Raw genomic sequence first — 25,890 nt, forward strand, 5'->3', positions numbered from 1 at the left:
AAATGCCGTTAGTCAGAGAGGTCAGAGGATAATGCCAGACTGTTTTAAGCTGACAGGAAGGTGAAAGTAACTCAAGTAACCATATTACAACAGTGGTGTGCAGAAGAGCATCTCTTAACACATAATATGTCCACATAACCTTAAAGTGGACAGATACAGCAGCAAAAGACCATGAACATGCACTGAGTGGCCACTTTACTAGCTATAGGAGGTACCTAATAAAATGGCATCAAATTTGTTTCAGGAATGAACAAATTTGGGTTAGATGAATTCCTTGTCAGGTGTGGTCAAAATAAAGCTCCTCAAATGAGAAAACATGTTTTTAAAAATCTGTTTCTATGTTAGAACATCTAGAGAAAACATTAAAAGGTACTATTGAAATAAAAGTAATCTGTCAAATTTCACATGACCATTTGCAAAAAGTATTAGAAAAAGAAGAGTTGATCAAAATCAGAACCTGGACAGAAGGTTCTCAGTGACAGAATGAGCCTCCAGGCTTAACAAAAAGATGGACTATTAAGGCAATTTCACTGTCCTTTGTGCAGACTTTCATAAAGCAAGTAAGATTAAAGTTAAAGCATTTGAAGGAATTGAAATGGTAATATTACAGGGGATAGCTTTAATGGACTACCTACAGTAGGGCACCTGAAAGCCCTGGAACAATACCACCAAAGAGCCTTATAAAGTTTTTGAGCATCTGCTGGAAGGACAAATGTACTGATACCAGCATTCTGGAGGAAGCCAACATGATAAAGCAATACCAAATCGGATGGACGGTCATGTCAGCCAGATGCTTAACTCACGTCTCCCCAAATAGATGCTTTTCTCCCAGTTGAAGGAAGGTCAGTGAGCCTTAGGGGCAAAGGAAACACTTCAAAGATAACATGAAAATCAGCCTGAAGGAATTCAATTTAACATCTAAACACTGGGAAGACATTGCACTCAATAGATACACCTAAAGGAAATCTGTTCAAGAAGCTGTGCTACATGAGAACGACCTCCACTGTGCTGCAGAGAACAAGCAGCAGATGCAAAAGGAGACTGAGCAACCAAGAGACCCAGCAACTAACCACAGCTACCACTTCTTAGTGTCAACACTGCACCAGAATATGTGGATCCTGGATTAGCCTCCAGCCATACTCGACGAGTGATCGCACTACTACTAGTATAATGAGAAAAAACTTTGATTCTGAAAGAACCTGACATACGCAACACAGCAAAGACGAACAGTGTATTAAACACAAGCACTGAAGCAGCGGAGGGAGGGAGAGGAAGGAATTGTATTAACTTATATTTGTTTACCTTCAATACATCAATGATATTTTTGCTCATACTTATTTATTGACATACAGCGTGGAACAGGAGCTTCTGGTCCTCCGAGCCGTGCCGCCCAGCAACCTCGACTTAACCCTATCCTAACCATGGGACAATTTACAATGACCAATTACTCTACTAACCAGTATGCCTTTTGGACTGTGGGAGGAAACCAGAGCACCTGGAGAAAATCCACACATTCCATGTGGTGGACGTACAAAGTCCTTATAGGTGATATCACATTTGAACTCCAAACTCCAATATTCTGAGTTGTAATAGCATTGCACTAACCACTACGCTACCAAGGTGCTACAAAGGACAATAAAGTTGATAATAACCAGGTGTACACTGGATAGCCACGCGGATCCCTGAAGTCTTAATAAAGTTAAAACATTATAAAGTTATTGTTGAACTCAAAGACTATACAAAACAGAGGCTTACTGATGTGGAAAGATGATTCAGTGACTTGAGAGTGGGTTCATGCAACTCTTGGGGTGGGGAGGGTTTACATTCGGAAAATGTGGGCATAATTTTGGTGGCAAGGGCAAGATTCAGGCTGGCTAAGACAAAAGAGCAGAGGGAAGTCAGGAAGTGAGGGAGGGAAGTCAGGAAGTGAGGGAGGGAATTCATGGGTGGGACAACTTCAAGTCAGTGTTGGGGAATGAAGGAAACAAGAAAAGTGCAGGAATACAAGCTCAGAACCAGAATCAGCTGATTATCATTGACAGACATCAGGAAATTTTCTGGCAGAAGTACAGTGCAATACATAAAAGATACTATGAATTACAGTCAGAAATATACAACCAGTGACCACTTTACCAGGTACCTCCTGTAGTCACTGAGTGTATGCTCGTGGCCTCCTGCTGCTGTAGCTCAGCAGCTTCAAGGTTCGACATGTTGTGTGCTCAGAAATGCTAATCTGTACTTCATTGCTGTAACACGTGGTTATCTGAGTTACTGTCACCTTCCTGTCAGCTTGAACCAGTCTGGCAATTCTCCCGTCACCTCTCCCATCAACAAGGCATTTTTGCCCATAAAACTGCTGCTCACTGGATGTTTTCTGTTTCTCGCACCATTCTCTGAGAACTCTAGGGACTGCTGTGCATGAACATCTCAGGAGATCAGCAATTTTTGAGATACTCAAACCACCTCACCTGGCAGCAATAATTATACCATGGTCAAAGTCACTTCAATCACATTTCTACCCCATTCTGATATTTGGTCTGTACAACAACTGAACCTCTTGATTATGTCTGCATGCTTTTATGTATTGAGTTGCTGCCACATAATTGGCTGAGTAAACATTTGCATTAACGAGGTGTACAGGTATATCTACTAAAGTGGCCGCTGAGTGTAATAAGTGTGTGCTTGCGAGTGCATGCAAAAAGAGAGCAAAATATAGTGATGTTCATGGACCGTTCAGAAATCTGATGGTGGAGGGGGAAGAAGCTGTTTGGAAAACGTTGCCTGTGTGTCTTTAGGCTCTTGTAGCTCCTGTACAGATGGTAGAAATAAGAAAAGGGGATGTTTTGGATGGTGGGCCGTCCTTCATGATGGATGCCGCTTTTCTGAAGCTTTGCCTTTGAAGATGTCCTTGACGGTGGGAAGGTGACTGCTAATGCTTTGAAGCAAGGAGAGGAGAAACAACAAGAGCATGGGACAGAGAAAACACAATATAGGATAAAGAGAAACAGCAAGGAAACTAGAAAGTGAGATGCAGAGTGATCGAACATGATTATGGGGAGGGAGCAAAGGTGTATAGAGAATGGGAGCCAAGGGCATGTGGTGGAGTCAACATGAGGTAATGCATATTGAGGTGTGAGGGAATGGGGGGGGGAACGGGGAAGAGGGATTGAGTTCTTCCATGTTAATGTGTTAAGAAGCATTATAACTGTTTGCATCATTTTTTGGTACAGAGGAGCCACTGCACAGGAACAGTAAAAGCTGCAGAGTGTTGTAAACTTCGCCAGCTCCGTCAGTTGTACCAGCCTCCTCAGCATCAAGGACATCTTTGAGAGGCAGTGTCTCACGAAGGTAGCATCCATGACTAAGGACCCTAACCATCCAGAACATGCCCTCTTCTCATTACTACCATCAGAGAGGAGCTACAGGAGCTAGAATACACACATTGGGACAGCTTCTTCAGAACTGCCACCAGATTTCCGAACAGAAATTAAAACCAACCCTCCAACACTACCTTACTATAACTGCTCTCTTTCTTTGCATCATTTATGTAATTTATTTATATGCAGTGTTTTCCAGTCAATTGATCCATCGGTTAATTGTGACAGTCTCTTATTTGAGACTTCTTAAAGAACACAATAACCGGGATTCCTTTCGTTTATTTGGGACACTATGCTGCTTAACTGGGATAGGACACTGCTGCCGAACAATTTCTCACTAGTGCCAGCTGTGTGAACTTGTGTAACCGCTAGACACTACACCATGCTTAGGACCAAGTTAGGAACGACAAAGAATTTAAAGGTATCGACAATCATTGAAAACACCTCTGTGCCAATTTTGTTCATTTACAGTCAATTTAAAGAACACAGCACCATATTGACTGTCCGTTGTACCTGACGATGACAGTAAAACCTGCGTAGGAGAGTTTTTAAAGTGGAAAAATTATTACAGTGGCTCAACCGTGAAGTCTGGGTCCAGTGATACAAATAGTCGTTACAAATTGGGGTTTTTCTTGGTTGCAGTGGATAACCATGACTTAGTGTTGTCGCAAGACCACCTTTCCAGCTGTTGGATCTCACTGTAGATCTCATCCATGTTGTCCAGTCTCGTCCATTTATGGTTTGTTCCAGTAGCCAATTTCTCGCCAGATGGTCCCAGTTCCCCAACCATTAGCAACCTTGCTAATCCAGGCAATGTCCGAACCAGCATGACTCTTCTTGTTCTTGCCAATCTCATCTAAATGTTTTTGAGGGCAGATGTAACACAAGGGTGAGGGGTTCAGCCCAAGACCTTTTTCGGGCCACCACCGTCAGGACCTGAACCCCAGACCAATGCATCACGGAACCCGGATAGTTCCGGGTGTTGGCTTACGAAGTTTTATTTAAACATATTTATTTGTTATTGCAATTTATACTATTTATGTCGAGCACTGTACTGCTGCAACACGACAACAAATTTCACATCAGTGATAATAAACCTGATTCTGATTCTAATACGACAAATAATCACATGGCTTGAACTACGACCATACCTGACCTCCAGCTGGTTGGAATCTGGACAGTACAGAGGTCGTCTGATGACTCATCTGTTGATGTGCCAATGAAGTCAAAGTTGAGGCAGTTGTGAGCCAGTTTAAGAAGCTGCATTAGAAGACCATGCTGGCTTTCATCATTCAGATTTAAGCTTTTGCCTGATGCCTGTAAGAAAGCACATAAAATTTTCAACGGTCCAAAAGAGCAGACATCAATCTCTTCAATCACAAGGCACAGGGTATTTCAGAAAAATACAAGCACATTCCAAGCTACATCTTCTTGCTGAAACACTAAACTAATATAATCCTGAGGCACTGAGCAAGTTGACAGGGTTGCTAAGAAAGCATATGGTGCACTGGTTTTCACTAGTCAGGAAATTGAGCTCAAGAGCCATGAGGTAATGTTGCAGCTCTATAAAACCCTGGTTAGACTATACTTGGAGTATTGTGTTCAGTTCTGGTCACCTCAATATACAAAGGATGTGGAAGGTTTGGGGGGGGGCAGAGGAGATTTACCAGGATACTGCCTGGATTGGAGAGCACGTCTTACAGGTTCAATGAACTAGGGCTTTTCTCTTTGGAACAAAGGAGGATGAGAGACGACTTTATAAAGGTGTACAAAATGATAAGAGGCATATATCAAGTGGATAGACAGAAACCTTTCCCCCCAGGACATAATTTTAAGGTGATTGGAGGAAAATATAGGGAGATGTCAGAAGTAGGTTTTTACTTACACTGAGAATTAGGCCTTCCACACACCCAAGTTAGGGGTGGTGGTAGAAGCAAATACATCATGAACATTTAAGAGACTCAGAGATAAGCACAATGGAGGTCTACGGGGCTATATAGGAAAGAAGGGTTTGATTGATCTCAGGGTAGGTTAAAAGGTCAGCACAACATCATAAGCTAAAGGGTTTTACAGTAATGTTCTATATATATTCTTAGAAGAAGAAGAAAGCCCTTAACTCCGAGTAATCAGGACGCTGTCATGACGGCACTTTTTCAGCAGGCTTTCTTATTTTTACGAGGCCAAGTTGCTAGCTCGACACTCAACCCAGCATGGATGGAAAGCGTGCAAGGGAGCCGGCTGGATTCGAACTCGGGAGCCTTCGCTCTGAAGTCCGGCGCTGATGCCACTGCGCCACCAGCCGGCCATATATATTCTTATGTACAATATATTTCAGATTGTAAGGGCTCTAGTCAACAAGGAATGATCACCTGTGGCTGGTATAGCATTGCAGATTGTACACTACCTTTGACTGGGTCAATGCAATTGTGCTATTTTCTTCCATAGATTCTGGGTAAGGACACTTTGAACTGCACGTTGAGCAATTTAAGACAATATCTCTGGATGGCAAACATTCCAGATACTGGGGATGTAAAGGTGGTACACAAGCTAAATGACGGCACAATCTGAGAGCCAGTTTGCCTTGTCATTCAAAGGTACTATCGGATTAGGGTACTGAATGGTTATTTTTCTTGTAGTCTTAACTTTCCTAAACTTGCTTGAATTTACATATAATCATCTATATACATGTAATTGTTCAGTGAATTTTCCCAGTAACTATGGTACAGTTTCTAGAAGCTTCTCAGTTTTTCTGCAGCAGCTGTCATGTCAATTGAATCTGGCTTATTTTATAGGTTAATTGTTATCATTGGAATGTTGTTTAGCTTTAGTCACATGACTACAATTTGTTCTTCCTTTGTCTTAAACATAGAAACATAGAAAACAGGTGCAGGAGTAGGCCATTTGGCCCTTCGAGCCTGCACCGCCATTCAGTATGATCATGGCTGATCATCCAACTCAGAACCCTGTACCTGCCTTCTCTCCATACCCCCTGATCCCTTTAGCCACAAGGGCCATATCTAACTCCCTCTTAAATATAGCCAATGAACTGGCCTCAACTGTTTCCTGTGGCAGAGAATTCCACAGATTCACCACTCTCTTCTCTTTGTTCTTGTAACATTAATAAAATAGCCATTAGCAACAAGTGTCTTGCCTCATTTCTGACTGCCAAAGAATTTTTGGATCTCAAAAGCATCAGGATCCAACAGCACATTTTATTAAGCAACACACACAAAATGCTGGAGGAACTCAGCAGGCCAAGCAGCATCTATGGAAAAGAGTACAGTCGACGTTTCTGGCTGAGATCTTTCAGGACTGCAGGAAAAAAATGAGTAGATTTAAAAGGTGGGTGGAGGGATGTGAGAAACACCAGGTGATAGGGGAAACTGGGAGGGGGAGGGGTGAAGTAAAGAGCTGGGAAGTTGATTGGCGAAAGAGATAGAGGGCTGGAAAAGGGTTAATCTAATAGGAGAGGACAGAAGACTATGGAAGAAAGAAAAGGGGAGAGAAGCACCAGAGGGAGGCGATGGGCAGACAAGGAGATAAGGTGATAGAAGGAAAAGGGAATGGGGAATGGTAAAGGGGGTGGGAAGGGGGCATTACCAGAAGTTTGAGAAATCGAAGTTCATGCCATCAGGTTGGAGGACACCTAGATAGAATATAAGGCATTGTTCCTCCAACCCCAGTGTGGCCTCACCACAAGCCTTGTACCAACTTCCCAGCTCTTTACTTCACCCCTCACCTCCTGTTTCACCTATTACCTTTTATTTCTCACATCCTTCCCCCCATCTTTTAAATCTACTCATCCTTTTTTTCCCCTCCAGTCTGGCCAAAGGGTCTCGGCGTGAAACGTCGACTGCTCTCTTTTCCATAGATGCTGCCCAGCCTGCTGAGTTCCTCCAGCATTTTGTGTATGCTTGGATTTCCCGTATCTGCAGATTGTCTCTTATTTGTGATTGTTTTACTAAACAGTTCACCTTGTGATACCAGCAGATATGCAGTGCATCTTTTTGGACGATACTCAATTATAAACAAGGTTTGAGTTATCTCAGAGTCTGACCGGCAATCTAACAATTGTTGATAAAACATAAAATCCTTACCTGTTTTAGTAAGTTGCACGAAAGTGTGAAAATATCAAAGAGTGACGCATCTCTAAATGATGAAGCTATTTTCCTATGTTTTGTCAGTGGATGCGTTGTGTCAGCCTGGATGGAAAGAATCATCCATAGACATCAGTGAAAAGATGCTGAAATAATTCATAAATAATGAAAAGAAGCAATACAGGTTAATGAAGTCATTTCAAGTGTAAACAAGCCATGGAGTTAATTCCAGAGGAGTGGAATTGTAATACAGACGTTACAGAACCAATTTCGGATTCAATTGCAGAGGAATGGAACTATAGTGCAAACTTACGGAAGCTGGGCTGGACACGGTGAGCAGCACAAAGTGCAAGTAACAGAAGTAGTGGTGAGTGATGAGGGCAACAGTGGTTGTTGAAGGGTATACAGAGTGAGCAAGAAAGAAGGAAGGGTGAGATCAGGTGGATCATGTGCAGAAGGTATGAATGTGTACTCGGTGCACTGAACTATTTCTTTCTTCACATTAATATTCTACTATTACTCTGAGGAGCTCACCACCCTTCTCTGGTAAACCACTGCACTCTTACTGTGCTGTCCAAACCACTGACCTACTGTGCTGCTTAATTTGAGCCTTGTGTAATGGCTGATTTCCCGTACTCCAATGGTACCTGTAATTTGTGATGCCAGTAAAGCTCTGGAATTCCCACCCTTAAACACTATTTCTCCTGCAATAAGCCTTACAAATGGATCCTTGATTTCCTCATCAGGAGGCTATAGTCAGTCCAGATGGGTAATAACATCTCTTCCTCAGTGTCAGTCAACACTGGTGGACCTCAGGGATCTGTGTTTAGCCCACTGCTCTACTTGCTACATTCATGATTGTGTAGCTAGGAACAGCTCAAACGCTGTCTATAAATTCACAGACAACACAGCTAAAGGCGGGCCTTTTCTGGTTGGCTGTCAGTGACTAGTGGTGTTCCTCAGGGATCAGTATTGGGACCACCACTTTTCACATTGTTTGTCAATGATTTAGATAATGGAATTGATGGCTTTGTGGCAAAGTTTGCAGATAATACAGAGATAGGTGGAGGGGTAGGTAGTGCTGAAGAAGCAATGCAATTGCAGCAGGACTTGGACAAATGGGAAGAATGGGCAAAAACATGGCAGATGGAATACCATTGGGAAATGTATGATAATACATGTTGATAAAAGGAACAATAGTCCAGATTATTATCTAAATGGGGAGACATTTCAAACATCAGAGGTACAGAGGGATTTAGGAATCCTTGTGCCAGACTTCCAGAAGGTTAACTTACAGGTTGAGTTGGTGGTAAAGAAGCAATGTTGGCATATATTGCAAGGGGAATAAAATATAAAAGCAAGGAGATAACGCTGACCCTTTATAAGACACTGATCAGACTGCATTTACAGTATTGTCAACAGTTTTGGGTCCCTTATCTCAGAAAGGATGTGTTGCCATTGGATAGGGTCCAGAAGAGGTTCACAAGGATTATTCTGGGAATGAAGGGGTTAACATATGAGAAGCATTTGGTACCTTTGGGTCTGTACTCACTGGAATTTAGAAGAATGTGTGAGATCTCATTGAAACCTACTGAATATTGAAAGGACTAGATCAGATGGACATGGAAAGTATGGTTCCTATGGTGTGGGAATCCAGATCTAGAGGGCATAGCCTCAAAATTGAGGGGCAACCTTTAAAAACAGAGAGAATTGAATCTGTGGAATGCTCTGCCACAAACTGCAGTGGAGGCCAAGTCTATGGGTAACAGTATATTTAAAGCAAAGGTTAATAATTTCCTGATTGGTCAGGACATCAAAGGATATATTGAGAAGGCAGATGTATGGGGTTGAGTGAGATCTGGATCAGCCATGATCCAATTGATTCTATAACCTACAGACCCTTACAACTCAACCCCTCAGTATTATTCTTTATTTGCCGAGTTTGTGTTCTATTTCACATTGCTGTTGGTCAGGGTTTGTCTATTTATGCACAGCTTTCTTGGAAACTTTATTGTATTTCTTTTTCACCCCCCCCCCATAAAAGCCTGCAAGAAGATGAATCTCAAGGTACTATATGGTGACATAATGTTCTTTGAGACTAAATTTAGTTTAATGTTTGAAATTTTAGATTCAAAACAGAATATAACACATTATAGAGAAGGCTCTAGTGCTAACCATGATGCCAGTCCAAAGAAATCCAACCTGCCCTGCAATTCATCCATATCCCACTCTTCTCTGCCTGTTCACACACATACCCATCAAACGGGTGGCAAGGCAGCATAGCGGTTAGCATAACACCAATACAGTGCCAGCAAACTGGGCTCAATTCCACTGCTGTATGTAAGAAGTTTGTATGTTTTCCCTATGACAGTATGGGTAACCTCTCACATTGCAAAGACATATGTATTAGGGTTACCAAATTGTGGGCATGCTATGTTGGCACTGCAAGGATGGCAACACTTGTGGGCTGCCCCCAGCAAATTCTCAAACTGCGCTGGTCATTGATACAATTGACATATTTCACTGTATGTTCTGATGTACATGTGATAAACAAAGCTAATCTTTATCTTTAATCACTGCTACTTTATCTGCTTCCACCATTCTGGCAGCCCATTCCGGGAGATCATCACTGTGTTAAAAAAAAGTTTTCCTCCTAAATCTCTTTTAAAGTTTCTGCCTCTCAACTAAAGCTATGCCCTATAGTAACCCCTAAGTACAAATATGCCAAATAACAGTCAAATCGATACAAATATGTGCCTGTGATTCTAGTAGATGAAGACGAAAATCTAGACACGTCTCATGGCAGGCCTAAGGAATGTCCAGGTTGTCAAGGAGATCCTGTCCACATTGCAATTCAAAGCATGTAGGCCAAGCAAATGCAAAGGCATCGATCTCTGGAGCTTAAAGAACAGAATTAGGTCAACTGGCACATTGAGTGGGCAGTGACAATTCTGTCAAGTAATCCAGTTAGTTAGTTTTTCTGCTAGTTAGCATTCACTAAAGATTAGTCAAATGAGAAGGAATTTTGCTGAAATGCATAAATTCTGACAGAATGAATGTTAAGATGCTTCCCTTAGAACAAGGGTCACTCTCAAGACAAGGATCGGACCTGGGTGTAGTGAACTGGTGGAATTTGCTATTAAAGTTCAATTGCTGAATACATTTAGGGATATAGAAACACTTCTAGACCCTAACAGGCATCAGCTGGTATGGAGAGAGAACTGGAAAATATTATTGAGACAGATATTCACTCCCCTCACCTTCTTATTCTGGTGTCTTCCCCTTTCCCTTCCAGTCCTGATAAAGAGTCTCAGTCAAAAACGTCAACTGTTTATTCCCCTCCATAGATGCTGCCTCAGCAGTTTAGTTCCTCCACTACTTTGTCCTGCTCTGCATTTCCAGCATCTGCGGAATTTCTTGTTTTTAAGATATTCACCATAATGTGTTGAATGATGGGGCAGGTTTTGATTTTTTATTTCTGGTCCAAACAAACCCCAGCTGCTCAATTACACCCATGTGACCTACGGACCCACATGCCTTTGGATTGTGAGAGGAAACTGGAGCACCCAGAGGAAACCCACATGCTCATGTCTGACCTTACAGACAGTAGTGGGAATTGAACCTGGGTCACTGGTGCTGTAATAGTGTTACAAAAACTGCTACACTACTGTACTATCCCAAAGTTCATTCGAAGCTCCCTCCCCAATGTTCAGCCAGAAGGTGACTTCTCAAGTTGTGGTTCTCTTTCAGTACTCTCACATGACAGCCAGGTTTTTTTTTTGTGTTTAGGTGTCTACTGTGGGGTTTCAAACTTCTGATTTAGAAGTGAGAGGGCAATCAAATAAGTACAGTCATAAATACATTAATTTCGGTGTTCGGTATCAGCTATGTCACTTCCAAACTTTGAGGTTTTAAGGGCCAAACAGCTGGCACCTTCTCCAACTTTCCTATGTTTCATGTCCAGATCTTTCTCCACAGGCCCTGAAATACTAATGCAATTCCCGCCAGAAAAGCACAACGGAACCTGTTTCTGCCAACAATGCATTCCAAACCTGACCAGTCACTTCATTAAAAAATAATTTCCCTCACATTGCCCATTTTTTCTCTTACAACTGTGACACTCCACAACATTTCAAAAGCAATTATTTGTTGCCCACCCAGGCAACACAGAAAGCATCACCATTCAGATCCTCAAAAATAGATGGAACCAAAAAAAACCAAAACATTACAAGTATAAACACAAAGCCAGTACACAGGAAAACACTGCACTGGGCAGGTATTCAGAGCCTGTAATCCTGTCAGTACAATCTTAGCGCTGTCACTTTTAACAGTTTACAAACATGAATTTGTTATACATTAGAACACTTCAAGCGCTTTTCCAGTGACCTTCCATGGAGCTCCAGGAGTTTCATTCACAATAGTACTGCTTGTTACAGGGGAACCATTCATTTTCTTTAGATTCAGATTCATTTGATTTATCACATGTACATGGAAACATACAGTGAAATGTGTCGTTTGCATTAACAACAGTGTAAAGATGTATAATGATTTTAAGTATTAGCACCCTCAGTAACTCAACCTGAAGGCCAATCAAGAACGATTTTTGTTAGATGTAGTGTGGATGCACTAACCTCCATGAAACCACAACATAACCCATGAAACCAGAATGAGAGGATTTATTTTATTTAATTTAAAGATAAAGCAAGGAAAGAGCTCTTCCGGCCCTTTGAGCCGCTCCGCCCATCAAGCCCTGGTAATCCTGATTTAACCCTAACCTAATCATGGGACAATTTACAATGACCAATTAACCTACCCGTTACTTCTTTGGACTGTGGGAGAAAACCAAAGGACCCGGGAAAAACCCACACATTCCACGAGGAGACAAAACCGAGTTCTTACAGCAGACGCCGGAATTGAACTTCAAACTCTGACACCCTGAGCAGTTAGCATAACACTATTACAGCTACGCTGCTGTGGTGGCCAAATGAACCAAGCACCCAGTATGAACTGATAAAATATTCATTGACATCGTCTGTTGTTGAAATTACAGAAGTACCAAATATAAGTGTGGAACTAATAAGGCACTCACTGACAATACTCAGATAAGCTTGGTGCAATACAGTGAAGGTGTAAACTGATCTGCCTCAAGCCTGATTGACTCCAGCAGGAAAAGACAGCAAAATCCTGTTCACACAATCTCGGACTAGAAAACATCTTAACCAACTTGTCTTCCTCACTCAAGCTCAATGAGTAACTAGCATTGAACAAATGAGCAGAAACCTCAGTTGGCAAGTAAAACTAAGAAACCAAGAAAATTAACGCAAGAGAGCCCACATCATAGCACGGGGTGAATGTATATGGGATGCCCCCTATTATCAGGCAGGAGGTCCTAATGCTACAGCCTGTTAGCTTCTCCCAGGCGGTGAAACTAGTCAGCTCCCTGCCACCACCCAGGTCTCATCATGCATGAAACGCCAGTAGAGTTATATTATTTCCATTTTAACTGGTGTCCTAAATGCATCTTATGCTAAATGTCAATCTTCTGGAATATATTTTACTATTTGTGGTAACATTACTATATTAGGATGGCAGGGTGGAGATAAGTCTCTACCAAAAGTGTAACGTGCTCCTTCCCTCCACTAGCTTGTCGGTCACCCCTGGGCAAGGTGCAGCACCTGCTTAACTCCACACCCCCCCATCAGGGTCACATGAAGCCATGACAGCAGGTGCTGGATGGTCGTATGAGCAGTTGGTGCCAATCACAATCACAAGTCCTGGCTATGCAACCACTAACGCCAGGCAGACAGTTTCTGAAGAGTATTGATAATAGTTGGGGGGGGGGAGGGGGGCCGTTTTTTAAGTTTTTTTTTACAATTGAGATTTAGTGCAAATACGCCCTTCTGGTCCTTCGAGCTGCACAGCCCTACAACCCCCGACTTAACCCTAGCCAAATCACATCACAATTTACAATGACCAATTAACCTACCAATCAGTACTTCTTTGCACAGTGGGAGGAAACCAGAGCACCCAGAGGAAACACAAGCGGTCACGGGGAGAATGTATATACTTCTTACAGGCAGCAGTGGATCTGAACCCAGGTCCCTGGGACTATAAAGCATTGAGCTAACTGCTAATCCACCACACCACCCCTTGTAAAGACACTGCTCAGGTAAAGGCAACTGCAACCACTTCTGTAGAAAAATTTGCCAAGTACAGTCATGGTCAAGGCCATGATTGCCCACAGCACATATGATGATGATGATGATTACTTTATGTGTTGTGTGCGATCTAATATGTATTGTGTCGTGCACCTTGGTCCAGTTGATTGAATTTGAACTTACTACACTGACCACAGGGATTATGCCAGACCCGATGGCCCAACAGGAAAGAAAAGGCAGAGTGTCAAGTCAAGGATCAGAGGAGCTGCCGACAGTATATTTGGAAATATTACTGATTTTTAAATAAAACGATCGGTTGCCAGCAAAAAGAGAGGGAGGGAATAGACATGCATGAAGAAACAGGACATTGAAGGTCACTGCACCACTTACCTGATTTACTTCATTGGTTAACTGGGACAAAATCATTACTCCTATAATACAGTGCTCAACACTGTCCTGCAGAGAAAGACAGAAACAATGTTGTTTACTTTCCCTGTAGTCATAGTCATACTTTATTGATCCCGGGGGAAATTGGTTTTCGTTACAGTTGCACCATAAATAATAAATAGTAATAGAACCATAAATAGTTAAATAGTAATATGTAAATTATGCCAGTAAATTATGAAATAAGTCCAGGACCAGCCTATCGGCTCAGGGTGTCTGACCCTCCAAGGGAGGAGTTGTAAAGTTTGATGGCCACAGGCAGGAATGACTTCCTATGACGCTCCGTGCTGCATCTCGGTGGAATGAGTCTCTGGCTGAATGTACTCCTGTGCCCACCCAGTACATTATGTAGTGGATGGGAGGCACTGACCAAGATGGCATGCAACTTAGACAGCATCCTCTTTTCAGACACCACCGTGAGAGAGTCCAGTTCCATCCCCACAACATCACTGGCCTTACGTATGAGTTTGTTGATTCTGTTGGTGTCTGCTACCCTCAGCCTGCTGCCCCAGCACATGACAGCAAACATGATAGCACTGGCCACCACAGACTCGTAGAACATCCTCAGCATCGTCCGGCAGATGTTAAAGGATTTCAGTCTCCTCAGGAAATAGAGACGGCTCTGACCCTTCTTGTAGATAGCCTCAGTGTTCTTAGACCAGTCCAGTTTATTGTCAATTCGTATCCCCAGGTATTTGTAATCCTCCACCATGTCCACACTGACCCCCTGGATGGAAACAGGCGTCACCGGTACCTTAGCTCTCCTCAGGTCTACTACCAGCTCCTTAGTTTTTTTCACATTAAGCTGCAGATAATTCTGCTCGCACCATGTGACAAAGTTTCCTACCGTATAGGCAGAGTCATCTGAAAACTTCTGAAGATGACAAGACTCTGTGTAGTAGTTGAAGTCCGAGGTGTAAATGGTGAAGAGAAAAGGAGACAAGACAGTCCCCTGTGGAGCCCCAGTGCTGCTGATCACTCTGTCAGACACACAGTGTTACAAGCACACGTACTGTGGTCTGCCAGTCAGCTAATCAAGAATCCATGACACCAGGGAAGCATCCACCTGCATCGCTGTCAGCTTCTCCCCCAGCAGGGCAGGACAGATGGTGTTGAACGCACTGGAGAAGTCAAAAAACGTGACCCTCACAGTGCTCGCTGGCTTGTCCAGGTGGGCATAGACACGGTTCAGCAGGTAGACAATGGCATCCTCAACTCCTAGTCGGGGCTGGTAGGCAAACTGGAGGGGATCTAAGTGTGGCCTGACCATAGGCCGGAGCAGCTCCAGAACAAGTCTCTCCAGGGTCTTCATGATGTGGGAGGTCAATGCCACTGGTCTGTAGTTATTAAGGCTGCTGGGGCGCGGCGTCTTCGGCACAGGGACGAGGCAGGACGTCTTCCACAGTACAGGGACCCTCCGGAGCCTCAGGCAAATCACTCAAAATTAGGAACACCTCATCCATGACATTTAAGTCTATTTAATCCAAAAAGTCTGCATCCTAGATACAGGAAGCAGCCAATCGAGGTAACATGGGTTGAACTTGACTGCAGGACGTCCATAAGATGAGAATAGGTTTCCTACTCTATCAAACTCACAAATGGAATCATTCTACAAGCAGAGGGCAATAAGTGCTGTTGTCCCCAGCTCCAGCTATCCAGCTTCGATCACAACCTCACTGCTGTGTTCCTGTAATGACTGTTGTTCCTGTGGCCCCATGAGTTTCCTGCTTCCCACCCCAAAGACACGAGTAGGTTTGGAAATTAGATGGGTTCTATAGGGCAAACAGCAGGAAATCAAGGGGAGGTTAAGGAGACAGAATAAATTACAGGACAATAAAGGGGTGGGGGAGGAATAGGGTTGATGGGATCATTCAGAAAATCAAATAAATTTAAAGGCTGCATGGCATCCTGTGCTACAAAGAAATATGAATTACAAATTATTTTGTGGACTTGCTGCAAGTGTTCTTATAAAATATGAACACCCCGTCATATTTTCCTGGCTGGATGTAGTTGACCTGCTACCTCAAAACCACCTTGCCCTCAATGTTACAAAAACAAAGGAGCTGGTTGTGGACTACAGAAGGAATGGAGAGAGGCTAACCCCTATTGACATCAATGGATCTGGGGTTGAGAGGGTGAACAGCTTTAAGTACCTTGGCATAAACATCACCGAGGATCTCATGTGGTCTGTATCACCAGATGTGTGGTGACAAAGGCACAACAGTGCCTCTTTCACTTCAGACGGTTGAAGAAGTTTGGTATGGGCCCCCAAATCCCAAGAACTTTTGACAGGGGCACAATTGAGAGCATCCTGACTGGCTGCATCACTGCCTGGTATGGGAACTGTACCTCCCTCAATCGCAGGACTCTGCAGAGAGTGGTGCGGACAGCCCACCGCATCTGTAGTTGTGAACTTCCCACGGTTCAGGACATTTACAAGGACAGGTGTGAAAAAAGGATCATTGGGCACCAAGTCATCCCAACTACAATTTATTCCAGCTGCTACCATCTGGGAAAAGGTACCGCAGCATAAAAGCCAGGACCAACAGACTCCGGGACAGCTTCTTCCACCAGGCCATCAGACTGATTAACTCATGCTGACACAACTGATTTCTATGCTGTATTATTGTACATACTATTATAAATTACTATAAGTTGCACATTGCACATTTAGACAGAGATGTGACATAAAGATTTTTATTCCTCATGCATATGGTGTTGGGCACGTGGCCAAGTGGTTAAGGCATTCGTTTAGTGATCGGAAGGTCGCTAGTTCGAGCCTCAGTTGTGTCCGAGAACCTTCTTCAGGAGTGAGAAGAAAGGGGGAAGACACTAGAATTAAAAGGTGCAGGGAGGGGAAGGAGACTAGCTGGAAGGTGATAGGTGAAGCCAGATGGGTAGGAGAAGTCAAAGGCTGGAGAAGAAAGAATTTGATAGGAGAGTGGACCACAGGAGATGGGAGGGGTGAGGGGGAGGACCCAGGGGAAGTGATAGGCAGGTGCAATTTGAGGAACAGAATGGGGAATAGAAGAAGAGGGAGGTAGGGCATTTTTTTTAAAACCAGGAGAAATCAATATTCATGCCATGAAGATGGAGGCTACCCAGATGGAATACAAAGTGTTGCTCATCTGCCCTGAGGGGGGCCTCATCTTGGCACAAAAGGAGGCCATGAAAGGAAACTTCTTCACTCAGAGTGGTAAGAGCGAAGAGATGTATGGCCAGATGTAGCACTTAGGCCACTTACAGGGTTAAGTGCCTGGAGGGAGATTAGTGAGGAGGGACAAATGGACAAGAGAATCATGAAGGGAGCTATCCATGTGGAAAACACTGGGGGGAGGGGGGAGGAGGTAAAGATAGTGGTGGGATATCTTTAGAGATAGTGAAAGTTACAGAGAATGATGTATTGAATGCAGAGGCTGATGGGGTTGTAGGTAAGGACAAGAGTGTTTGGAAAAATAGATGTCCTCAGAATGAAAAAACATTGTTAAAACAAACTTGATTATTCTTAGTTCATGAACTCAAGAAGTGCCCACCAATTTAAAAAAATGTTTACCCACAGCAATGCCTACCTGCAAAAACCTTGTCACATCAGCAATGACATTCCTAAATACATACTCCTCCTTCTGGCAGTCAAACCAGCCCAGTTTGGTGATTCGGGCAAAGAGCTGAATGAGAGCTTGTGTTACAAAGTTTGCCAGTTTCGGTCTGGTCGCCAGGTAATTCAAGACATAGTTTCCTAATGCCAAAACAGAAAGGGAGAATTAATTAAGCTCCATAACAAATCACTGTGGTCTTATAAGACCATAAGACACCAGAGAAGAATCAGTCCATTTGGTCCATCACAATTTCCCTGCTATTCCATCATGCCTGATTTGTTTTGTAATTTATATTAATTCTTATTCTAATTTATAATAATTCAATGATACAAAGGTTGGGGGTGTTGTAGATAGTCTGGAGGGTTGTCAGAGGTTACAGCGGAACATCAATAGGATACAGAACTGGGCTGAGAAGTGGCAGATGGACTTCAACCCAGGTAAGTGTGAAGTGGTTCATTTTGATAGGTCCAATTTGAAGACAGAATATAATATAAATGGTAAGACTCTTGGCAGTGTGGAGGATCTGGGAGATCTTGGGGTCTGTGTTGATAGGACACTCAGAGCTGCGTCGCAGGTTGACCCTGTGGTTAAGAAGGCATACGGCACATTAGCCTTCATCAATCGTGGGATTAAGTTCAGGAGCCGTGAGGTAATGTTACTGCTATACAAGACCTTGTTCAGACCTCACTTGGAGTAATGTTCAGTCCTGGTCATCTTACTACAGGAAAGATGGAGAAACTAGAGACAGAGTGCACAGGAGATTTACAAGAATGTTGCCTGGATTGGAGGGTGTACCTTTTGAGAATACATTGAGTGTACCTGGCCTTTTCTCCTTGGAGCAACGGAGGATGAGAGGTGACCAGATAGAGGTGTATAAGATGATGAGGGGCATTGATCGTGTGGATAGCTGGAGACTTTTTCCCAGGGCTGAAACGGCTAACACACGGGAGCATAGTCTTAAGGTGCTTGGAAATAGGTACCGAGGGAGTGTCAGGGGTAGGTTTTTCACACAGAGTGGTGGGTGCGTGGAATGCACTACTGGCGGTAGTGATGGAAGCGGATACAATAGGGTCTTTTAAGAGCCTCTTAGATAGGTACATAGAGCTTAGAAAGATAGAGGGCTATGCACTAGTGAAATTCTAGGCAGTCTCTAGAATAGGTTACATGGTCGGCACAATATTGTGGGTCGAAGGGCCTGTAATATGTTGTAAATTTCTATGTCCTATGTTCTTAATTTTTTTGCGCTATACTTCTGCCACAAAACAACAAATTCACACCAGATAAGAGTTCTGAAGCTATTTGCTTACTTTGTTTGCAAGATTGTTTTTTTTCTCTCTCTTTGCACATTATGTGTTTGATGGTGTTATTTTTTATATAAGGGGTTTTAGGTTTTTTGTTTTTCTGGCTGCCTGTAAGGAGGCAAATCTCAAGGCTGTATAAGTATACATACTTTGATAATAAATGTACTTTGAATTTTGAACAGTAATTCTGAATGTGATTCAGATTGTACTCCTCTAGGCGAGCATTGCCAATTAGGTTTATCCTGCCAGCCAGCGCTCACAAGGAATCCCCAAATCTTATTTACGACTCAACAAAGGAAACACGGGCAAAACTGGGCCACTGGAGACCACCTCATCAGCCAGTGCTTTCCTCCTCCACAGTCAATGGTTTGCAAGGATTTTCCAGAAAGCCTTTCTTCATTGGTGTTTCCATACCAATGGCACAACCTCAGAATAGAGGAAGTCCATTTAGAACAGACAGAAGGAGGAATTTCGTTAGCCACACAGTGGTGAAGCTGTGGAATTAATTGCCACAGGGGGCTGTGGAGGCCAAGTCATTGGATATACTTAAAGTGGAGGTTGATAGGTTCTTGATTCGTCAGGGCATCTAAGGTTACAGAAAGGTGGCAATAGTGTGGGACTGAGAGGGTTAAATCAGCTATGATGGAATGGTATAGCAGACTCAATGGGCTGAATGGCCTATTTCTGCTCCTATGTTTTATGGTCTTATGATTCATGCACCGTGAGCAATTTAACTCTGTGAATAGAAACGTCTACAGGTAGGAAACAGTCAACATTTCAGGTCAAAGACCCTTCAACAGAACTGAAACAAGGAGCAAGTCAGAGAGCAGAGTGTTAGGCTACACATCAAAGTTGTCAAGGTAACCCTATATAAAAGAGCAACAATTAGAAACAGAGGAGGTAAAATAAAGAAACAGGGAGGTACAGCCACAACAGTCCAGCAAACAGTTATTTGAAATCATTAAATATAGTGTTATATCCTGAACCTGGGGGAAAATGTAGATGGATCAGTTAGCAGGTTTGCAGATGATACAAAGATTAGAGATGGAGATAGTGTAGAAGACTGTCGGAAAGCACAGCAGGATATAGATCAGTTGCAGATAAGAGTGGATGGCAGGAGGAGTTTAATCTGGCCAAATAATACATAAAATATTGGGCCAAATGGTCTATTTCTGCTCCATCAAGCCTGTTCCATCATTCCATCATGACCGATTTACCACTTTTCTCAACCCCTTCTCCCCATAATTCAAGATTGTTTAATGTCAGTTTCTGTACACAAGTGTAAAGAGGAACAAAATAATTGTTTGACACCCTCACTAATCGAGAACTTAGGAAACTCCAATTTACATATACCCAATGACTTGGCCTCCACAGCCATCTGTGATAATGAATTCCACAGATTAGCCAGAGGGTGGCGAAAGAAATTCCTCAACTTAGTAACTAATTACTAAGTAAATTAGTCCAGCACAACATAGTGGGCCAAACGGTATATTCCAGTGCCACCCTTGTATTCTAAGGCAATTCTTGTTTTCTGAGGTGTTGCACTTTGGGGGATGAAATGTAAAGGGACTAAAACTGTTACTGGCAGGACCTTAACAGTGTTGATGTACAGAGTATGCTTGGGTCCAAGTCCATATCTCCCCAAAAGTAGTTGCACAGATTGATAGGATGGCAAAGCCATTGGTTGTCTTTATTAGTTGAGGCACTGAGTTCAGGCACCAGAAAGTTATAGTGCAGCTTTATAAAACTCTGGTTTATACGCATTTGAAGTAATGCATTCAATTCTAGTCACCCAACTCAGCAGAATCAGAATCAGATTTATTATCACCAGCATGTGTCGTGAAATTTGTTAACTTAGCAGCAGCAGTTCAAAACAATACCTAATATAAGAGAAAAAAAATAAAGTAAATCAATAGAATAGATTAAAAATCATGTAAAAAACAGAAATAACATAAGATTAAAAAAGTGAGGTAGACTTCCGGGTCATCAAGGGAATGGCGGCGTAAGGAAAAGGTCTCTCGACAAAAAAGAAGGTAAACTGCCCCAAAATCGAATTTAGACAAATACTTAATATTGCATAACTATATTAATAAAAGGGGCAAGGATGATGTCTAAGAACAAGAATAAAAAGTCCGCTCTGAAGGCTGATAAACACACAGAGATGCAGCAAGGCGAAGGGCCTAGCTCCCCCACGGCAAGCCAGGACGGAGATAATGAGGGGGAATCGGTGACTTTGTCTTTGATTCTCGGAGAGATTCGCGAGTTCCGACAAGATAACAGCAAACAGCTGGAAGATATTAAAGGAGAAATAGTAAAAACTAACTCGCGGATAGATGAAGCCGAAGCGAGGATTGTTGGAATTGAAGAGAAGCTACAAAATGCAGAGGAGGTGATAGCAGAAATGCTGAAGCTACAAGACCAACTCCAGTGGAAACTAATAGATCAAGAAGGCCGCTCGAGAAGGGAAAATGTGAGGATCTACGGAGTTCCCGAAGGAACCGAAGGTAAACCCGGATTGATGATTCCCTTCGTGGAGAAGCTGCTTAGAGAGAACCTAGATATACCAGCCGCAAAAGACCTACAGATAGAAAGGGCTCACCGTGCGTTGGCACCACAGCCTCCGGCAGGCGCCCAGCCCAGATCGATTCTGATCAGATTTCTCAGTTACAGAACGAAGGAAGAGGTGCTTAAAAGAGCATGGCAAAAGAAAGGTTTCATGTGGAACAACTGTAAAATCAGTTTAGACCACGACTACGCACCGGGGATTCTGCCAGACGGAAGGAATATACGGAAACACGGAGAGTCCTGAAGGAAAACAACATCAGATTCCAGACCCTGTATCCAGCTCGGCTGAGAGTCTTTTACGACGAAGGGACAAAAACTTACGCTACGGTGGAGGAGGCAACGTTGGACCTGGCGGACCGGGGACTACCTATTAAAGTTATCACCCAACCGGAGTCGCTACTGGAGAGGATTCGGCAGAAGTCGTGGCAGTTAGTGGGGCGAGGACGCTCCACTTGAACCAGAGTGTCAAACTACAAGGAAAAGCTGCAAATATTCAGACGCGAATGTACAGAGAATACAGATTAATTAAGAGAAATGACTGAAAAGAGTAAATCGGACTTAAAAGTAAAATGAAAACTGGTAACTGAAAATAATCTAGGCGGAATAACTTGAATGATAGCAATATGGTCGAGACATAAATAGGAGAAAATTCTCTATGATTATTCAAACTGCTGAGGGCCCTCTAACACAGGGTGAAGATAGAGGTTATCCCTCTGAACTGAGGCGGGTCGGTGCTCAGGCCTCACTGTGGGAAGTCGGGGAAAATTTTCAAATGTTATACGTTCAGAAATGTCTAGGGTGTGGTTATATGTCTTGGTTTACTGTTGAGAAGGGATTGCTTACTGTTTGGTTAGAAAAGGAGAGTGCTTTTTTTCTACTAGAGAAAAATGCAAACTGAATTGGTAAAATTAATTTCCTATAATGTTAATGGGGTTTTGAATCCAATTAAAAGAAATAAGATTATGTCTAAATTGAAAAAAGAGAGGGCACAAATAGCTTTCCTCCAGGAAACACATATGAGCCAATCTGAACATGGAAAATTAAAAAGAATGGGCTTTAAGCATGTATTTTATTCATCATATAAATTGAGTCACAAAAGAGGGGTAGCTACTTTAATATCAAGTACTTTTAATTATGAACATATTTCAGAGACTAGAGACAAAGAAGGACGGTTTGTAAAAATCACAGGAAGAATAGAAGGTACAGAAATAACATTGCTGAATGTTTATGCTCCTCCAGGTAGTGAATGGTCATTTTATAGACACATTTTTGACCTAATGGTCAGTTCTCGAGGGGTAGTAATTTGTGGAGGGGATTTTAATATTAGATTAAATCCTATATTAGATTCTTCAAGAATAGTTACTCAGAATAAACCTCTGACTCGGAAAGTGAATTCATTGATGGAGGAGTTGGGAATTATAGATGTCTGGAGGGAATTACACCCTGCTAGTAAAGATTATACATATTACTCTTTCCCTCATTCAGCCTATTCAAGGATAGACTATTTCTTTATCTTTAATACAGATAGACTCAGGATAAAAAACTGTAATATTGCAACAATTGATCTGTCGGATCATAGTCTCTGTCTCTAATCCTGGAAAGGAAAATGAGGAAAACACTATGGAGGCTAAACTCACATATACTTAATAACCCAAAAGTAATGGAGAGATTAAGGGGAGAAATCAAAGAATATCTAGACCTTAATGACACGGGAGAAACATCACCAGTGATTTTATGGGATACATTGAAAGCTGTACTGAGAGGGAAAATTATTTCCATTACTACTCACATGAAAAAAATCAATGCACAAAAATTAGCAGACCTTCAAGGAAAATTAAAACAACTTCAAGTTGGAGATAGCAACAAAAGTAATTCAAATCGAAAACAGGAAATTAGGAAATTGCAAAGTGAAATTGATGATATTTATACGTTGGAAACTCAAAGAAATTTTCTTTACCTGAGACAAAAGAACTATGAAGTAGGAGGTAAATCAGCTAGATTATTAGCATATAAATTACGAAAACAACAAGCAGACAATACAATTCATAAAATAAAGAATCCAAAGACAAAGCTTGTGGAGAGTACAATAGGGAAAATTCAAGAGAGTTTTGAAACGTATTATCGAGAGCTGTACTCCCAACCCCGGGCCCCCAATGAGCCCTATATAGACAGTGTATTGAATTTTTTAGATCTACCTAAACTTACAGATTTACAAAATGAAAGTTTATTAGAAACAGTAACTGTCAAAGAACTGAACGTGGCCATCTCTAGGTTAAAGGCTGGAAAGTCCCCGGGTTCTGATGGGTTTACCTCAGAATGGTACAAGTCCCTGAAGACACAGTTAGCCCCATTACTACTTAACACCTTTAATTGGATCTTGCAGAGAGGAGAAACTCCACCTTCCTGGAGAGAAGCGATTATTTCAGTTATTCCTAAAGAGGGTAAAGATAAACTAGAATGTGGCAATTATCGGCCAATTAGTGTTCTTAATTTAGATTACAAACTATTTACATCTATATTAGCGCGCAGATTGGAAAAGCTTTTACCTGGCCTAATCCATTTAGACCAGACTGGATTTATTCAACAAAGACAAACACAGGACAACATAAGGAGAACTCTGCACATATTAGAACAGGTTAATAAGAACGAGACAGAGACAATGGTAGTAGGATTGAACGCTGAGAAAGCTTTTGATTCGGTTAGTTGGGCATTCCTATACAGAGTGTTAGGAAGATTCGGCTTTCAAGAAAGGTTTATTAAAGTAATTCAGACTCTGTATGACAGCCCAACAGCCTGAATTAAGATAAATGGGGACCTCTCTGACTCCTTCATTTTAGAGAGAGGCACTAGACAGGGATGCCCAATTTCTCCTCTCCTTTTTGCGCTATATATTGAACCACTTGCCCAACTAATAAGACAGAGCGAAATCGTAAAAGGTATCAAGGTGGCAGGGATTGAACAGAAAGTGGCGTTATTTGCAGATGATGTTTTGGTCTATCTGAGTGAACCAGAAAAATCATTTATAGGATTGTTTACACTGTTGGATGACTTTGGGAAAATATCAGGTTATAAAATAAATGTAAAGAAAACGCAGGTTATGTCCCTAAATTATACACCATCCAAAAAATTGCAGGATACATACGATCTTAAGTGGGAAGCTAAATCTTTAAAATATTTAGGAATAACCCTGCCGAAGGATCTTTCAACACTGTCACAGGTAAATTATGGGCCATTAATCTCAGAGATAAAAGCAGATATGCATAGATGGAATCTTATCCCCTTTTTAAGTTTAAATTCAAGGATAAATACTATAAAAAATGAATATTCTTCCTCGGTTATTATATCTTTTCCGTACTTTACCAGTGGAGGTGGATGATAATCAATTCAGGGAATGGGACAAATGGATTTCCCGCTTCATTTGGCAAGGAAGGAAACCTAGAATTCAATATAACACCTTACAGTTAGGGAAGGAAAGAGGAGGTATGGTTCTTCCTTGCCTGAGAAATTATTTTTATGCCTCACAGATAACCCCTCTGTTATATTGGTGTAATAGGGAATATAAGGCTAGATGGAAGGAAATAGAATTTGGATTAGTTGACAGTTTTCCTCTTCAGGCCTCAATAGCTGACAAAGGATTGATGGCCCAGTTGGAAAAATTTAATAATGCTTGGATAAATCTTACATTAAAAGTATGGCAGAAGGTGGTTAATTCATGTGGAATTAATAACATGCTAAAACTCTTTAGATGGTGTGCATATGATACCGAATTCCTTCCCAACAGAGGAGATAAAAGATTTGAGCTATGGATAAAGAAAGGTCTTACAACCTACCTCTCATTTATAGATAAAAGGGTATTACAAAGTTTCCAAATCCTGCAGGACAAACATGGCCTAGAACATAATGACTTTTTTAGGTACCTTCAAATACGAAACTATGTTAACCAGAGTTGTAGATATACAGACCTATCAACAGTAGAATTAGAATTTTTCAAGATTCTGAATTCGGCTTGCAGTTCAATACCTAGTAAATCAGTTTCTCGCCTATATAATGCACTATCCCATGCTAAAAATGTAAATACACTGTATATTAAAGAGAAGTGGGAGAAAGAAGCTGGGTTGGTACTTTCAGAGGAGGCTTGGGGGAAAATCTGCAGCTTTCAATGGTCCTCGACTAATTCTTTGACTTGGAGAGAACATTGTTGGAAAAACATTATAAGATACTTCAAGACCCCATATTAGGAAAAATATAAAGATACAAATGTGATGTGTTGGAGAAGGTGCGGCTCCAAGGAGGCAAATCATTTTCATATTTTCTGGGATTGCCCTAAATTAAGTCTATTTTGGGAAGGTATT

At 42.0% G+C, this 25,890-nt stretch overlaps 1 protein-coding gene across 1 annotated transcript in view; it reads right to left on the reverse strand.

The window, feature by feature from the left end:
• Nucleotides 1-25,890, reverse strand: part of xpo7 (exportin 7) — a 182,787-nt gene that overhangs the window by 109,371 nt on the left and 47,526 nt on the right. The window contains exons 4-7 of the mRNA XM_063057234.1: nt 17,646-17,812; nt 14,023-14,088; nt 7,475-7,579; nt 4,529-4,694 (exon numbers count right to left, since the gene is read on the reverse strand). Of these exons, the coding sequence (XP_062913304.1) occupies nt 4,529-4,694; nt 7,475-7,579; nt 14,023-14,088; nt 17,646-17,812 (504 nt within the window). The remainder of the gene's footprint in view (nt 1-4,528; nt 4,695-7,474; nt 7,580-14,022; nt 14,089-17,645; nt 17,813-25,890) is intronic.

The sequence above is a fragment of the Mobula hypostoma genome, chromosome 8 (assembly GCF_963921235.1).
Source record: "Mobula hypostoma chromosome 8, sMobHyp1.1, whole genome shotgun sequence".
Classification (NCBI taxonomy): domain Eukaryota; kingdom Metazoa; phylum Chordata; class Chondrichthyes; order Myliobatiformes; family Myliobatidae; genus Mobula; species Mobula hypostoma.